Source organism: Pelodiscus sinensis, chromosome 2 (genome assembly GCF_052426305.1).
Source record: "Pelodiscus sinensis isolate ZL-2025 chromosome 2, ASM5242630v1, whole genome shotgun sequence".
NCBI classification, from domain to species: Eukaryota; Metazoa; Chordata; order Testudines; family Trionychidae; genus Pelodiscus; species Pelodiscus sinensis.
This window is the reverse complement of record NC_143053.1, coordinates 21,831,951-21,850,303: the sequence shown is the minus strand read 5'-3', so window position 1 is coordinate 21,850,303 and position 18,353 is coordinate 21,831,951. Positions and strand designations below refer to the sequence as shown.

Here is an 18,353-nt window from a genome sequence, read left to right as displayed (position 1 = left end):
GCACCCTAACCAATGGGCCATTCTTCCTCTTTGTCACAGCAACTCTTGAATAAATTCAAATGTCCGACAGACCTAGAGTCAAATTCAGCTCTGGGTTAAAGTGGGCACAATTCCACTGAACCCTCACAGAAAACTGGCAAGTCCCAATTCTATAATTTTGTTTTCACAAACAGAACACCATGAAGTTAAAGAACTTCGACACAGAAGTGTCTTAATGTTACCACCATATCCTACTTGCAGAAGCTCCCTACAGATTTTGATACAAAAATCCAGAAGTGGTGCCTCTTCAGAAGTACTATAAACCACTTCTATTCTTGTCAGAATACGGACATGTTCCTATTGGTCTGACCAAGGATGGCTATTCTTACGGTTCTTAATATACTGAGAGAAATTAAATGTATGTATGTATGTATGTATGTAACTGGAATAAAAGACAGAATTATATATAACGAACAACGCTGATGGTAGCTTCAGGGCAGTTTTTTGAAAAACATTTTAAGTACAATTTTTTCTTCTAATATTTAAAAGAAGGGCTTGAAATAGCAAAGACAGCTACCATGTAAGGCTGAGCACCCAACCATGCTGTTGGAAGTTATGCAGTACACTAAAACTCCAACAGTCCAGCACCAAATTGTCCGGTACTCCCGATAGTCTGGCATCAAAATGGCAAGCGCTCCTGACGGAACCAGGACTGAACCCAGAACCACTCAGGTCAGCCGCTCTCACGTGGGTTACAGCAGGGAGTAGAAGTGTTTGGTTCCGGGGGAGGGAGAGGAGGAGAGGGATTGGGTTATTCACGGTATCCCGACCAGCTGCTTGAAAAGCCGGCCGCTTAGCACACGTGCCGGCTGTACCGGGACCTGAGCATAAGTTTGAGGTGCTGGGGGGGGGGGGGGGGGGGGAGTGGGATCAGGTTACAGCAGGGACCAGAAGTGTTTTGCTAAGGGGAAGGGGAGGGAGATTGGGTTACTCACAGTGTCCCAGTCAGCTGATTGGGGGGGGGGAGGGCAGGCCAAGAGATTGGGTTGGGAGTACGCAGTACCTCCTGATACTGATAATATCTGATAATCCAGCACCACCTAAGTCCCAAACGTGCCGGATTATCGGAAGTCTACTGTATTATGTGAATGTTAACCCTGTACCTCATTTTATAATTGACAGCTCAGGTTTTAAAGAGGGATCAACTTGAAGTCATTAAACAAGGGCATGGCAGGGAAAAGCATATATCAAAGGCAGCAGCGCGGGGTGGCAGGCAGCCGGTCTACACGGGGAGCTGGATGTTAAACTTCCCGCCTACCACCCTGCATGGCTGCCTCTGATACAGAGGCAGCAGCACGGGATAGCAGAGGGCTCTCTGGAAGTGGCACCAGGAGTGCCCTGGCTGCTGCCCCTACCCCCAGGGACTACTGAATAGACATATAACCGATAAGATTCCATGTAGTTACACGACTATTTGATTATATTATATCTAACATCCCTATTTTCTATATTGAAACCATTAACAGATTGCTGCTCTGGGATCCAAGTTATTTTACTCATGTGCCAGATACACAGAAAGCAGGTAATATCAATGTGCAATGTATACCCAGCAATACCAAATGTGATATAGAACTAGTCTCTGTAATGTAGGTACTATAGGTTTATTTGCCTTTTAGCTAGAGGAATGGTGCAGGAAAACTGATAAAACTTAATTAATAAGAAAGAAAACCCCAATTAAAAAGAACAATTCTACAATCAAGATAGACAGATATTGCCTTTGTAATACTTCCAGGGATGTCTTTTTATTGCCACTGAATACACTATGCACCATCTCTTCCTTGGGCTAGCAAAGAACATAAACCGATCACTGACTAACAGTCATATGGGCTTTTTAATTCCAAAATTACATACTACCTGGTTTCTTTCACCTTCTTCCCTTGATGCTGTCTACAGTCACAGATAGGTGCTGAATGTCAGTCTGATGTGATATGTTAATTTCTATGTGAGAAGGTATGGCAGTTGTCCCAATTGTTGGCTGATTAGCCCAGGGAAACAATCTTATCCCCTCTATCCCAGCAAATGTATTTAAAATGTGATATAGGAAGCCCTTTAGTTTTCCAGTTACAGTATCCCTAGAAAAGTATGCCAAAGAAATGACTAGTTTAAAAAACAAAAAAAACTTACAGAAACTGGGGTGTGGTTAGAAAATTCCTTCCTCCCAAGTCCATTGGATATTTAAACATTAAGAAGAAATACAGGTGTCCAACCAGATTTCCTATTAGCTCATTGATGATACTGCAAGGCAAGAAGAAAGATTTCAATTTCAGAACTTGGTGATTTTGTGAAATTTTTCAGCTATTTTTTGTGTACGCACTATGGGAGTCACATGCATTATAGCCTCATCTTCCCCTTACTCCCCCACCAACATTAAAAACACATTAATGCCCGCTTATTGCAGGCTACCTCTCAGTCAACTTCCCTATCAGCATCAACACTTCAGCAAGCCTTTCCAATACTGTCCTTTCAGGCCTTCTCCAGCCATTCTTGAATGATATAATCCCATTAATACTCTCATCAAAAAACAGACATTATAGCTATCAACAGTCCCCATCTCCTGAAAAAATATATTGCTATTTCCATTGGACAGCCTGCCCTCTGCTGTTTAAAACTTTTGTTGGGCCCCAATTCAGCAGTGGGCCTTGCGGTATTTTCTTCCATGCGTAGAAACAGCAAGTATCTAGCAAGCAGCAGTTTCCTGAACTGGGGAGAAGTCAAATCTGAGAGAGAACCAGAATCTGAACACACAAATTCTGATTCCTTATCCACTTCTCTTAGTAGACCACATAAGATTATTATTTGTATTAGGGGGCCACCAAGAGATTAGGGCACCACTGTACAAGAGATTAGAGAATCCCTGCCCCAAAGAGCTTACAGGCTAACTAGACAAAACAACAACAAAATACAAGGAGACTGCTCAGAGAGATAATGGTAGGAAAGTATCATATTGCTGTGAGGGGGCAGGGAAGGTTGTTGCTGTTTTTTTGTTTTTTTTTAAATCATGGAAGGCCAGGCTTAGGGGAAAAGGCAGCAGAGAAGAGTTAACAGGAAGAAGCGAGTAAGATGTAACTACTCCATCAGAAAGACATTATTTAAAGGTGGGCTTTTAGGAAGAGCAGTATTTGCAAATCCTGATGGTTGAAATTTCCCTTTTCAAGAAAACCCAATCCTTCAATGTAGTATATTAACAAGTTTAGAGCCATCATATTAAAAATACAATAATCATATTGCTAGTCTTTCGGTTGGCTTGAAGCCCCTTTATTTTTATGTTATTGGTTCCAAACATCCTCTGAATGAGCAATATATAGAACACTACGCGAGCAAAGAAAACAGATATAGCTCATGTGAGCAAGCATAATGAATACTTACGATCCTCCAATGATGTAGTTGAATCCCAGAATAACCCAGGGCAGATAACAAGCCTAGCAGAAACCACAAGCAAAACAGAGAAGTCATGAAAACTGAAGGTCAGCAGAAGGCTGCACAAATTCCTTTGCATCTGCATCAGTGTAATCACTTAATCTCAAACATAATTACTACATGAATTCTGGTAAGTTAACTACCAATACATATTAAATGACGTTTAAGCATTTTATAGTTTTTATATAAATGTAAAGAATTATCAGTGTTTAAACAAATGTCTCCCTCACACTCAGTCTCTACTGAAGTCAAACAAAAAGAAGCTGGGTTGTGGAAGAGGAAATTATTCAGAACATGAACATTTTACTGAGCAGTAATGAAAACTGTGACTGGTGAAGAAAATTAGTTATTGAAGAAAGGTGGCTTTTATTCAGGTTAAGGCTGACCAGAAAGTCTTTTGATTGTGGTGTCAGCTTTTAAGAAAAGTTCACCTCTATTTTGGGGGCACTTATAGCTGTTGCGGTACACAACTGCTTACACCATGTGACACACATTGGGGACCGAACTCTGATCTTTTCCCAGAGCTCCTAACCCCTTCTGATGGGAGGTCAGCAAAATCTCTCTCTGGAGAATCTGCTTTTTATTGATAGCTCATGGCTGACTGAAAAGTGACTGACTTCAGAAGATACTGCATCCAGCCCCTGTCAACAGGTAGCATGAAACTCTTTTAGACTTTGGAGGCGGGGGGGAGGGAGGGAGGGAGGGAGGGAAGGAGGGTGGGTGGGTGTGTGTGTGTGTGTAAATCCCAGAAGAAAGCTGTATCAACATCGTGCATGCTGTACCTTAAATCTTGTCCCAAACCAAAATGATACAATCATGTCTCGGTTTAGCTGGGCCCAGACATAAAGCACTGACATTATCAAGGGAATCATCAGCAACTGCAATACAAAGAAAGTAAACAAAAATAATTACATCCATCTAAAACCTCTGAGGAGCTTAAAAAGAGGGCTAGTTTTAGAAATGCTGTTAATATGATACATCAGTATAGTCTTCTAATAATTAAAGTGAAGGCTTTTGCTGCATCAATATGCCCAAACCAACAAGTCATTCTGTTTTATTGTGTGGAAAACTGGTCTCACTAGCTTGCTGGGTCTATAATCCCATTAGTAATGTACTTCCACTTACGGGTCTCCAGAAATATTATAGACTTCCCAGCTCTTGGAAGACTTAAAAAAAGTCTGCTGTACATCTGTTAAAAGATTCTGAGAGAGGACAGCAAGACTTCTGTCACTCCCAGAAATGACAGTACAGAAACCAATTGCTTATTCAGTGCAATACATTCAGTAGTGTCCATACTTATCTGTTTTACTAATCTGTTAGAGTTCTTTGAAGGGGTTAACAAACATGTGGACAAGGGGGATCCAGTAGATATAGTATACTTGGATTTTCAGAAAGCCTTTGACAAGGTCCCTCACCAAAAGCTCTTGTGTAAATTACATGGCCATGGGATAAGAGGGAAGGTCGTTTCATGGATTGAGAACTGGTTAAAAGACAGGAAACAAAGGATAGGAATAAATGGTAAATTTTCAGATTGGAGAGGGGTAACTAGTGGTGTACCCCAGAGGAGGCTGTGAAGGCTAGGACTATAATAGAGTTTAAAGAGAAGCTAGATAATTTCATGGAGGTTAGATCCATAAAAGGCTATTAGACAGGGGATAAAATGGTGTCCTTGGCCTCTGTTTGTCAGAGGCTGGAGAGGGATGGCAGGAGACAAATCGCTTGATCATTGTCTTCGGTCCACCCTCTCTGGGGCACCTGGTGCTGGCCACTGTCGGTAGACAGGCTACTGGGCTAGATGGACCTTTGGTCTGACCCAGTACGGCCATTTTTATGTTCTTATGTTATGTTCTTATGTTCTGCTGTATAGGTCTAACCTAAAGAAATGCACCAAATAAGTAATTTCCATTATTTTAAAACTATTGAATTAGGCTAAACTGATCTGCACTAGTTAAAGCAGTTTAAATGCATCTTATTAGGACAGGGATGGGGACCCTCCGGTCCGCATGCCAGATCTGGCCTCTGGCTTAATTTCATCTGGCCCCTGGCAAGTCCCTTGAGTGTCTGCACCCCCATGCAACGATTCACAAAGCACCTCATACTACCCTCACCTGCAGTACTGCATCTCCCTTTGGCCAGGAACAGCAGGCAATGGGTGCTATGGGGGCAGTGTTTCAGGCAAGGGTAGTGCACAGACATGTCTGCCACTTCTGAATCCAGGTGGTGCTGGAGGTAAGCTTCCTACACCCCCTCCTGCAGCCCAATAACCTGATCCAATCCTGAGCCCACTTCAGCAAAGAACAGGAGTAAGTTCAGCTAATTAGTTTGCAGTAGTATTTTAAGAAAATACACGCTAACCCATGAATACTATTTTCTTGGTATCATGTACGTACACACACACACGACAATAAGTGGACATACATGTTCATTTACAGTATATCTAACACTAAAAAGTAAAACAACAAGGAGTTCTCTTTATGATGGTTTGTTGAAGCTTGTCAAGAGTCGTGGTGGAGTTCCAATCACTGGCAAATTTTGGAGGTTTTTCTAAAAGATCTGTTCTAGGAATTATTCTGAGGAAATTGTAAAGCTTGTGTTACAAAAGAAGTCAGACTAGATGATTGCAATGGTCCCTTCTGACTTCAGAATCTATGAAAATTAACACTATGCAAGGTGACCTCAGTACTAATTTTATGAACATCATATGGAGGAGGAAATTTTCCCCACTCCACATCACTTTTTTTTTCGATTACCTTTTTTAGAGTGCCCTAAAATCAGTTTAGGCTTCACTTCAGACTGCAGATGTAGTCTAAGGGATTATCTGCAAGGTTTTATACAAGAGACTAGATGTGCCAGAGCAAGGGAGGAAGTGAGAAAGGAGAAATACAGTCTATACGTGGAAGTGGTCAAAGACAAGAAGGGAAAAGAGAACAAGAGAAACACACCAGACTAAAACCAAATGTACCTCAGAAACAACTTATCTGTGGCTCAAAAGATAAGAAGTCTGCACCATCCAATAAAGTCACTTTAAGCCAACTGACACGATCGAAGACTCTTTTAGTAAGATCTATTTTAATCATTACTGGGATAGTCTCCTACTTTACATTTCTGAAATTAATCCTGGTTCTTTGTCAGAAACATGCTTAAATTTTGCTTTTTAGATTATCAAAGTAATACGAATTCACCTAGAATGGGATTCTTTCCAAGTCATCTCACTACTGAACTTTAGCGTAAGAACTGTTTTTTAGCTGAAAGGGTAAAAAAGTAAATTCTGTAGGTCCTAATGTTAATCCATTATTGGGGGAAATAAAAGTCCATGGATGAAATCCTGGCTCTTTGGAGATCAATGGCAAAAATTCCAATTGACTTCAAAAAGGCCAGGATTTCACCCCTTAATTCTTGAGTTATATAACTGAGTTTCACAATACACCCATGCCTGCTGTGCCGGAATGAGTTAACTATATCTAGTTTACAACAAAAAGATTAACAGCCTTTATTGCTCTTCTAAAATAGCCCCAGAAACAAAAGTCAGCAATTTCCCAAAATACTGATGTGTAATCTAAACACACACACTTGACATTAAAAATATTCTACCTAGAAGTAAATGTAATGTTACGAAATTTTCTTTTAAAATTGTGTCTTGCTTACCTGCATATCCATCAACAAGCCGGTTATCTTTCATTGGACTACTAAGGAAAATACAATGCAGAAAATGTGCTAGACCATGGTGATTTTTAAACTGATTCAGATTTTAATTTGATTTTTTACAAGTAAACTTTGTGTTCCTGAAAAATGCCAGATCAAGAATGCTTCCAAATCACCTCCTCTAAGATCCACAGAACAGATTGATTCCAGCTTCTCCCACTGAGCCCTGCCAATGGGACTCAATTATGACGTGAAGTGACCCCACCTACACCTGAGAAACCATGCTCACTTTTCATGCCCATTCAACCTAGGGATGTTAAATTTAGATTAATCAAGTAATCGAATAGTCGATGGACTACTAAATTAATCGATAAGGGCGCCTCCACCTCTCACAGGGCTCTTGTACATTTCAGAAGCAAGAAGCATGGGGCTAGCGAGGGACTGCTTGAGTTCCCTGTTCACCCTGTGCTTCCCGTGGCACTACATTTCAAAAGTGCTACATTTCAAAGGCGGAAGCACTGCCAGTTCTCCACTGCGCTGTCCCCCCATGTGGAGATGGTGCTGGGGGGGGAACCAGCTTTAGAGCCAGTCCCCTCCCAGCACCAGCTCCTGCTCCCTCCACTTGCTGCCGCTCTCTGACAGAGGCAGCGGGGGGAAGGGGGGCTGACTAGTCAAGTCACTAGTCAACTACATCCCTAATTCAACACTTTGCTTTATACCAAATTATTTATTTTCCAATGGGGAACGGGGGGACGTTTTTCCCACCAGGGGCCAATGGACCTCAGAAAAGAAAAGAAAGTCACAGGCTACACACATCCCCACTAAGGATGTTAAAAAGCAAATAATTTACTAGTCAAGTAGTCGATGGAATTTCCATTGACTACTCAACTAGTCGATAGGCACTTCCACATTCCTCCTTTGAAATGTACAAGAGCCCCCATGGGGCTCTTGTACATTTCAAAGGAGGAATGCGGAACTCCGTGTTCAGCCTCCCGGAGCCAGCGGGAAGTCCTGCTGACTCTGGGCTGCACATGGCGTGCCAGCTTTGAAATGTACACGAGTCCCCAGTGGGGGCTCTTGTGCATTTCAAAACAGAAGCGCCCTCACAGAGCCTGGGGCCAGCAGGGGACTCAGAGTCCCCCGATGACCTGGGCTCCACGCGGCACTGCCGCTTTGAAACGCCATGGTGACATTTTAAAGGGGGCAGCGCCGCACAGCTGAGCCCGGGACCAGCCCTGCGTTGCGGCCCCTTTGACACGCTGCCTTAATATTTCAAAGGGGCAGTGCTGCATGGAGCCCTGGGTCAACATCTTGCGGTGCTGCTTTAAAATGCCAAGATGGCGTTTCAAAGGGATAGCACCGCACCGCTGAGCCCAGGCTCAGCTGTGTGGTGCCATCCCTTTGAAACAAATGCGGCATCACTGCATGGAGCCTGGGTATGGAGATGCCGCTTTGAAGTACCCCCTCTTCTGCCCTCCTTCCCCCGCACCTTTGCTGCCTCTATCTGGGGGTGAAATTAACTAGTCGACTGGACTATCCGTTAAGTTGCTTATCGGCTAGTCAACTAGTCCTTAACATCCTTAATCCCCACCAGTGGGGCATGAGGGGGATGGCAAAGGCTCAGAGCTTCCCCTAAGGTTTGGGATCAGGGTTGCCAACTTTCCTGAACAGATGAATTGGACACCATTGCTGCATATGGCAATGGTATCCAGTCTATTGGTTGGGAACATTGGCAACCTTCTAATTGGGACAGGGCCAAAAATGAGGGGTTCAGGATGCAGGAAGGGGCTCCAGGCTGGGGCAGAGGACTGAGGTGTGGGAGAAGGGTGAGGGCTCTGACTGCTGGTGCAGGTTCTGGGATGGGGGTAGAGGCTCTGATTGGGACCCCGGAATGGGATCAAGGGTGGGAGCAGGCTTCAAGGTAGGCGATTAAGGGGGGGTGCAGGTTCTGTGTGAGAGTCACGATGCTGGAGTAGTCTAAGGGCTGAGATAGGTGGCTGGCATGCAGGAGGGGGTGTAAGGGCAGTTCCCTCAGGCAGCTTTTTAATTCAGAAGTAGCCAGCATCTCCCTGAGGCTCCTGGCAGGGAGGGGGGCCTCTGTGTGCTGTCCTTGCCTGCACATGCTGGCCCCCCACACTTTCCACTGCCTGCGGTTCATGGCTAATGGGAGGTCAGAGGGGGGCAGCACATAGAACTTCCCGGATTGCTACGAGCCAGTGCTTGTAGCTCCAGCTCTGCGCTGGGGGACTTGGAGACTTGCTTTGGACCATATTGAATCAAAGAGGGGGCTGGATGTGCTGCAGGTTCCTCACTAGGGATGTTAAATTTAGATTAATAGTCCAATCGAATCGATGCAATTTTCTTTGATTAGTTGATAAGGGCGCCTTGATTAGTTGAGAAGGGGCTGTTGCTACACTTCAAAGGCAAAAGCGCTGCAGGATCACGGGGTCAGTGTGGGACTCAAGCAATCCCCAGCTGACCCCAGGCTCCACGCGGCACTGCCGCTTTGAAACACCATGTGCAGCCTGGGGCCAGCTGGGGATCCAGGCTGCATGCAGCATTTCAAAGTAGTGGATCCCAGGCTCCACGCAGCACCACTGCTTTGAAGCGCCCCCTCCTCTTCCCCATCCTATTACTGCCACTTTCTGATAGAGGCAGCAAGGGGGGGGGGGGAGTGACTAGTCAACTAGTGCGTCGACTCTCCGATAAGCATTTGCTTATGGGATAGTCAACTAGTCGTTCATATCCCTATTTCTCACCCGGGATTTGTAATCTCAAGGAAACAGCAAGCAAATCAACTGAAAATGTAATGTCACTAATAACAAGTAACAAAAAACAGTGTCTCAAAATTTACTGATGAAACCTTCCAATGCTACTATGACGACTAGGAAACTGAATTACCTGTTGAAGTTTTTGTTTTAACAGATAACAGTACTATTCCTCAGTAACTGTAGTACCAAATGCAACTATAGTCTGAAAAAGAAACCAATGTGACACTATGGGCCTGTGGGTTTCTCTACAGACTTCTGTATCAAGTTTGTGCTATTTTGCAAGTTAAGAGAAACAGTCTAATTGCACACTCTTGCGGGGAGAGGGGAGTAGGTCTTTAAAAAAAGAAAAAAATCAAGCTGTAATCAGAGTCTTAGGGTACGTCTAGACTACATGCCTCTGGTGACAGAGGCATGTAGATTAGACTACCCGGCATAGGAAAATGAAGCGGCGATTTAAATAATCGCCCCTTCATTTAAATTTACATGGCTGCCGCGCTGAGCCTATCAGCTGTTTGTCGGCTCAGCATGGTAGTCTGGACGCGCGGGGGTCGACATCAAAGGCATTTGTAGACCTCCCAGGGCCAGGGCACGCGCGGCGCACCCAGGCGCGGGGCCGGGGCCAGGGCCAACAAGGGCACGCGCGGCACACCCAGGGCCAGGGCCAGCCATGCGCCCGGGGCTGGCACCTGCCGCACCCCCGGGGGCGGGGCCAGCCCAAGTTGCTCCGCGGGCACATGTAAAGGGCCCGGCGGGCACCATGGCGCCCACGGGCACCGGGTTGGGGACCACGGGTCTAGACGTACCCTTACATTAGCACCTAGTCAAAATTCTGCAGTCAGAATTCATCCAATGTTTTTTTTGGCAGTGAAGTAGAATATGCTGAGAGTAGAGATTCCTTCTATACACTGCAGTTAGCAGATATGATTAAAAGAAAAAAATAAGGAGCACATCTATTGATTAAGGTGGCATTCTACATAGCAAGTCTCCTGACCATAACCACAGGTTGTGCTGAATTCACGTCTTCTGTTCCGTCTCAAGCCACAAAACTGTCATAGGTGACCATACTAGGAAAGAATTGCTAAAAATGAACTAATGTTCAGCAGAGAAAAGAAGAGTAAAGAAATAGTGCCGGTGATGGGACTAAAATATACCAATGCAACTTCAAAGGATGGCCTGAGAGGCGGGGAAGTAAATGATTCATAGAGTTGCTAACAGGCTATTAAGCCTTTCACCTCAAGATCAACAACCTGATTTAGGCCTTGGTTACTGAATGCTGTTACCATCTGGTGGTCTTTGTTACATTAGCTTTGTAGTATCATACAGTTCACAGTGATCAAGAGTTCACATAAACCCCAGCACAACCGCCAACTGCTTTTGGAAGCTAAGGATTGGCTGGACATGGCCACTAAATTTGCTCCCAACAAGGGATGTGAACAGGTGACCAAAGGCAGAGGGCTGCTTCAGCTCTGCCTGGCAGCTGTGACCAGGACCAGCCTGTGTGGAGCTGGGGGGCTGCTTCAGCTGGGCTGGAGGGACCCTCTGACTGGGAGCCTGCTTAATTGGTTAACCAATTAGTGAATTAATCGGGATTTTACATCCCTACTCCCAACCCTAGCAATGGTCCATAAATGGTCAGTATAGAGGCACACTATCAGTGAACTCTGGGAAAGCTTGTATTGCTCTGATATTCTTGTGTGTAAACAAAACTACATATTTTCCAAACTTATCAGACAAACTGGAATTTTGAACTAGCACAATCACTGTGTTTTTCCTCAAAAATAATTCCACTGGCTTGCCCTGATGAGTAAGAGCCATCTTTTCATGTCTATGGAAAACTTAATTTATTTTAGTGCTTTCAGCCAATAAAAAATGGTTATGAAGATGCCTTAGATTAGGCATAAACACAAGCAGCAAAGTATGCCAAGAACTTGATGAACAGAAGGATACAACGATGCAAATCCAGTTAAACAGAAGCATGAACATATAATCCGCCGGCCTTCCATCAAAAGCACCTATAAACAAATAAAGGAATAAACAAAACAGTTTTCAAGATTTTAGATCACAGTACGTCCCAAGAATTATCTCAGTTGTAGGTCAGCAGAAACACCACATGGTACCAAACACAATTCTCTGAACATAAGAATGGCTATAGTGGGTCAGACCAAGTCCAGTCTGGGGCATTGCAGGAGCCTGGGCTGACTTCGAGGTCCCTTCCAGTTCTAGTATTCCATCATTCTATCCATCAAAGGTCCATCTAGACCAATATCCTGTCTTCTGACTGTGGCCAATGCCAGATGCCCCAGAGAGAATGAACATAACAGGTGATCATCAAGCGATCCATCCCGTCAACCATTCCCAGTTTCTGGCAAGCAGAGGCCAGGGATACCGTCCCTGCTCCTCCTGGCTCATAGCCATTTATGGGCCTATCCTCCAGGAATTTCTCCAGCTCTCTTTTTCTGGTGTTTGAGTGTATGGAATTGCAACACTGGAGAAAGTGGCATTTCAAAATGTGACTATTCAAGAACCTGATCATTTAGATAGCAAATCCCCAAATACTCCAAAAAAACAAAACAAAACCCCATTGTTAATCCTTTTTGACTTATTTGCATATCATCAAAACACAGGTGAGGATCTCATCGAGACACATAGCCATGGGACACCAATGATAGAACACTATTTGATCTGAGGAAGTGGGTCTGGCCCATGAAAGCTCATCATCTAATAAACCACCCAGTTAGTCTTTAAAGTGCTACATAGTCCTGTATTTTGTTTCATGGAACACCAGAGTGAGTATTTAAAAAACAAAACAAAACAACCACAACACCACAGAAGAACCACACTTGATTTGTTAAACGGCAAAATGCCTGGGAATCTATACTGCCCTCAACATGCATGTACTTGCCCAAAAAGGTGAAGTTGAAAGGATGGAGTTCTGTTTACAGACATTTGTATTCCATAGCACCAACAACTTTCCTAAGAGTATGTTGATTTTCCAAAATAAGAAAAGCATATAGCTGTTAAAGAGAGTAGCTGACTGTATTTTTAACATCAGAGGCAGTTCAACCTACTTAAAATAAGACACCACCAACTTTAAATTAGGGATGTTAGATATCGTGTAATTGAATAGTCGTGTAACCGCATGACTATGTGGTTACACAACTATTTCATAGTCTCCAGAGGCTATTTGATAGTCTCCAGAGGCAGGGCCAAAATCTAGTGCGTTTCCAGCCGCACTCCCAGGGAGCCCCCTGCCATCCCACAATGCTGCCTATTTATCAGAGGAAGCAGCGTGGGGTGGCAGATGAGAGCAGAGGCAGCAGTACAGGGTGACAGCAGCCCCTCTCCATGAGATGCGGAGCAGCCTCTGTCCATGGGGAGCTCAGACCCTCCCGGTGAACAGGAGCTGCTGCGTAGGGTTGCCAGGTGGCATAACAAAAAATACTGAACACGCCCTCGCCCCCTGCAAAATTCTGTTGAGAAAAAAAAAAGGTGGGGTGGGGTGGGGGAAGAGACCAAAGTTGCTTTAAAAAAAAAAAAAAAAAGGCACTGTGCCTTTAAATGGCCCAGCACTCCTCACTTCCACCAGACGCGGCAGAGGAAAATTGTCCCCGCTAAACTTCCATCTGAGGGAAACAGGAAATACCAGACATTTCACATGTCCAGTATTTTCTGTTTTTTTTACTGGACCAGGGACCTGAATAACGGACAGTCTGGGCGAAAACCGGACACCTGGCAACCCTACTGCTGCGGGAGCTAGAACCCCCCATGGACACGGGCTGATGCCAAGTAACAGCTTCTGTCTGCAATCGGCCCAGGCTCGTCACAGACAGAGGCTGCTTCACAGCAGCCTCCTATGCCCCCTCCTTGCTGCCTCTGTAGGAGGCAGCTGGGCAGGGAAGCAGGCTGGTCCGCGGGAGCCGATACACACGGGGAGCTGGCTTGAAGTCAGTTCCCCACGCATATTGGTTCCAGTCTGGCCCCCTCACCCTCTGTGCTGCTGCCTATCAGAGGCAGAAGCGCAGGGGTGGGAGCAAGCACATCCAGTGCTCATGGGAATCCAGCTTTTAGCCAGCTCCTCATGGGCACTGGCTCCAGCTCTCTCCCTCCCTCCCCCCCCCGCCCTCGCCCTCACTCCACCCTGACCTTGCTGTCTCTAATACAGAAGCAGCAAGGAGGGGTGGGTAACGAAGTCCACAAGATTAACCGATAAGCCAATTGTGTACTCATCTATGCAATAATATTCCTACTTTAAATCTAATCAACTTTTCAAAGTTAGTTGAAAGTTTCAGGCCCTTTCCCTGATCCTTTTTTCTTATATTATGTTTTTCTCCCTACCATTGCTATAGCAGAGATCCATGCGAACAAAAGTAGAAAGTGATTGGCAATGCCACGGAACCTGATCATGACAAAACGAACAGACTGAAAACAAAAAGAAAACAAAAAACCCAAAGTAATTTTTTTCCTATAAGCTTTTTTACTTCTAGTAAACTTGGGAGTTACTTGTAAGAATAACACATTACAGAAAGTCATGTGTACATTGTGGCTGTGTCTACACTGGGCCACTTATTCCAGAAAAGCAGCCGCTTTTCCGGAATAAGCTGCGAGCTGTCTACACTGGCCCCTTGAATTTCCGGAAAAGCAGTGACGATTCACTGTAAGAAATCAGCTGCTTTTCCGGAAAAACTATGCTGCTCCCGCTCGGGCAAAAGTCCTTTTTCCGGAAAACTGTTCCGGAAAAGGGCCAGTGTAGACAGCACAGTAGTCTTTTCCGGAAAAAAGCCCCGATTGCGAAAATGACTATCGGGCCTTTTTTCCGGAAAAGCGCATCTACGTTGGCCACGGATGCTTTTCCGGAAAAAGGGCTTTTCCGGAAAAGCATCCTGCCAATGTAGATGCTCTTTTTCTGGAAATACTTATAAACGGAAAACTGTTCCGTTTTAAGCATTTCCGGAAAAAGGTGCCAGTGTAGACACAGCCTGTCACTTTAAATGCTTGAGAAAAATGAGCTGCAGATTTCCTGATTTCTGTTCCAGACAATGTGACATAAGTACAATTAGGGTCTGACAGAACCCTCTTACTATACCCCCTTGGTTTAATTCCTTTTTCAATCCTGGCAGTGGTGACCATCAGTCACTCTGACAGAATAGCTGTGACCTCAGAATCTTGGTTTCTTCCAGAATTTAGGGAAGTAATTTTTGTTAGCTGGTGACACAGAGATACAATATACTTAAGCTGGCTCTTCTAGAGTTTTGCAGGTTTTTTTAATGTTAGCATGAATTTTGAAATTCATCTTTAACATTAGAAAATGCACAAAGCCTTATATAGCTGACCTTAAGAATTAGGCTATAAATTCTTAAAGAGATAGCCAAGGATGACTTGATAAGTTTACAGGTACCCATGCGGGGAACTAACATTTAATAATAGATTCTTTGGTCAAACAGAGAAAAATATAACACAGTACACTAGCTGGATGTTAAAGTTAGACAGAGTTGGACTGAAAATAAGGCGTTATATAATGATGGGTTCTCCATCACTGATCATTTTTAAATCAAGGTTGGAGGTATGCTCTAGGAAATATTGTAACTTTTATGGCCTGTATTATACAGCAAGTAAGACCAGATAATTACAATGGGCCCTTCTGGCCTTGGAATCTGTGAATTCTTAAAATAATCCAAAGTACCGTGTACTCAAGCCCACTGATGAAAGTTGTGCTCTCAGATTGATCGCAACACAGATTTACATTGTGAACCATCTGCAAATGTTTCATTGAGAGTTCCAATAGTACCCAAACAAGTTTCTTAAAAGGGGGTAGGAGTTGATGAAAGAGTTCTGAACCAGTTAAGTTTTTGTATTCCTACACAAATCACTGCTAAGTTACATTTCTTTGGAACATGTTATTGCATCTTATCATGACAGTACTAACTTGTCTTCATTCAAGTGGGATGTACCCTATTAATAATAATGTACAATTTCATTTGACATTCAGTACTATGAGTGCCATATAAAATATCTAGATTTCCCACCCATTGCTCATGGATGAGCTACAAAAGGACATATCGACAAGAACTGTAGTATGTGTATTTTATATAATGTCATCATGAATATTACTTTGAATCTTTTGCTTTTGGGTTTTTTTTAAACAAATATAAAGCATTTATTTCTTTGATTTATTTAGTTCAGCCTGGTGGTATCAAGCCCAGCATTTTAATTTTTTACCCTTTAAAATCTACTATTTATCTATTTAATAGAGTTTGTTAGTCTGTCTGTCTTTTTGTTCAAGAATTCCTCCTAAATGGTAAGAGCTAGGACTACCACATTTGGTATATAGCTACCTCGTGTAACTTAAAGGCAGGTAAGGGTCTGGTTGTGCCAGGGAAATGGGATGAGCATTTTATGGGATTGCTTCTCATAAAAGCACACTGAAAAGAAACAGAATTACCAGGCAGATGAAAGGGGCTGGCTGGGGGCATGTGTCCCCACTTCTGAAACTGTCCTAGCCATGAGCCTCCCACCCCCCCCCAAGCACCCTTTAGAAAGGATACTGGGAAGGGGGGGGACTAAAGTTCCCCCTCCCAGATGCGTATGTGGATATTGCTAGCTGTTCTCATCAGGGAGGAAGGTGAAAGCTCACAGTTTGCTGCAATCCTCATTCTGTCCGGGGAGAATAGCAGGCAGACAAGCTGTGCACTTTGCTCTCGCTCCAACAGGGACAGGAAGGGGAAGAGTAAGCAAGCCTGGTACAAATCTCATGGAGAGGAAGGGGGTTGGGCCCTCCCCCCATACTACTCCCTCCACACACACACAGTCCCCTGCCCTGAGCCCCTCCTTAAGGGCTCTCACAAAGCTAGAGTAGTATAAATGAGGTACTCACAACTACTTGGCAAGGAAGAGGTCTACTATACATGCTTTCTGCATACATACCAATGCTACTATTTTGCTTTTCTACAGCATCGACAAGTCTGAAAATTTCCAATTACTTTATCAACACTAAACCTCAAAACATGCCACTCTTTACAAACTAAAAGAGACAAAAAGATTAAGTGACTTGCCAGCATGGACTATGTCTTCTACTTCCTTTACGTTAAGTGATCATATAATCATGCAAAACTGAGGCAGAATTCCCTCCTACTATGTCAAATCCAAAACCAGAAATCCCAATTCTGAATCATGTAAGTGGTCCCACAGAATGGCTGGAGGACTGGGTCCTAAAATAACTAGAGACTCAAAAGTGACCTCTGGAAAACAGAGGGAAGTGTAATGAATTAATTCCATTTTCTATTGATTAAGTGAACGTAAAGACATGAACATTGCTATCTTTCTTTTCCAGAGCATTGCCTGAGTCGTAGTCACTGATCATTCCCATAAGATTTTTTAAATGAAATTGTATATATGTGTAAAGATATTCAATCTATTTGTGAATTCATGTTAAACCCTACAGCAGTGGTTCCCAACCGCTGGTCCATGCACTGGCACCACGTGGCCATCCCCTGCCTGCCGGGCCATGGCATACTGCCAGGCCATGCCCCTAACTGGGCTCCACTGAGGAGCACAGTAGTGTTCTCTCTAAGGTGCACGCTGTGCAGGAATTAAAAGGCCTGCCCAGCTACTCTGCAGTGGGGCCACATGGCGGGCGGCTGCCCCACCCCAAGAGTAGGAGGGCAGCCACCATGCGGCCCTGGCCCTAGCTTCAGCCCTTCCTAGGACTGGAGCTGCAGGTCGTGTGGCGGGCAGCAGCTGCTCCGGTGTCCCCAATTGGAGACAGAGTCATGTGTTAGGTGGCAGCTGCTCTGGTGGCCCTGGCTGGGACCAGAGCCGGAGCTGCAGGGAAGTGAGGTGAGGGTGTCATGTCAGTGAGTAGGGCAATGCGCAGGCAGCCCAAGGCCCATGTGCAGGGGGAGCTACTACAAGACAAACTTCCAGCACAGAGGAGGCTGGAGCTGCATCGCCGGCCATGCACACACCAAGCGCAGATCCCAACCCCAACAGGATGCATCATGAAGGTTAAGTGCAGCTCCTGCCTGCGCCCTGCTCTGGCCAGCTGGGGAGCCCCAGGAGCTATTGGGTCCAACTTGGGCTCAGAGGCTGGTGGTGCGATTCTCCCATGCAGCGCCACTGCCAGGGGGTTGTAGCTGGGCAAATGCTGAGCCTGTGCAACTGCCCCCATATGCTGGGACCTGCCACTTTCTGCCCAAGTCCCCGCATGGGTCATTCCAAGCAGCCTCCTTCCCCTCTCCCAGCTCTCTCTGCCCAGCCTTCGAGCTGCTCTAAGAGGCCAGGGGCTGACACGGGGGGGGAGGGAGGGTTCTGGAGGAGGGGGTAGTAGTGGGGGGGGCTACATGGGCAGGGCCGGCACTGGGAGGGGCTAGGGAGATCTGGGGGCTGGCACAGTGGGTGCGTGGGGGGAGGAGGGTTGGGTGCAGTGGAGCTCCGGAGACTGGGGCTTTTGGCAGACCAGTAACATTTTATTGACATATTCATTATATG

General features: G+C 44.9%; 1 protein-coding gene across 1 annotated transcript in view; it reads right to left on the bottom strand.

Moving 5' to 3' along the window:
• The window catches only part of DERL1 (derlin 1), a 39,054-nt gene that overhangs the window by 18,908 nt on the left and 1,793 nt on the right, over positions 1 to 18,353 (bottom strand). Inside the window, exons 3-7 of the mRNA XM_075920172.2 lie at positions 11,817 to 11,881; positions 7,102 to 7,128; positions 4,239 to 4,334; positions 3,406 to 3,458; positions 2,164 to 2,274 (exon numbers count right to left, since the gene is read on the bottom strand). Of these exons, the coding sequence (XP_075776287.1) occupies positions 2,164 to 2,274; positions 3,406 to 3,458; positions 4,239 to 4,334; positions 7,102 to 7,128; positions 11,817 to 11,881 (352 nt within the window). The remainder of the gene's footprint in view (positions 1 to 2,163; positions 2,275 to 3,405; positions 3,459 to 4,238; positions 4,335 to 7,101; positions 7,129 to 11,816; positions 11,882 to 18,353) is intronic.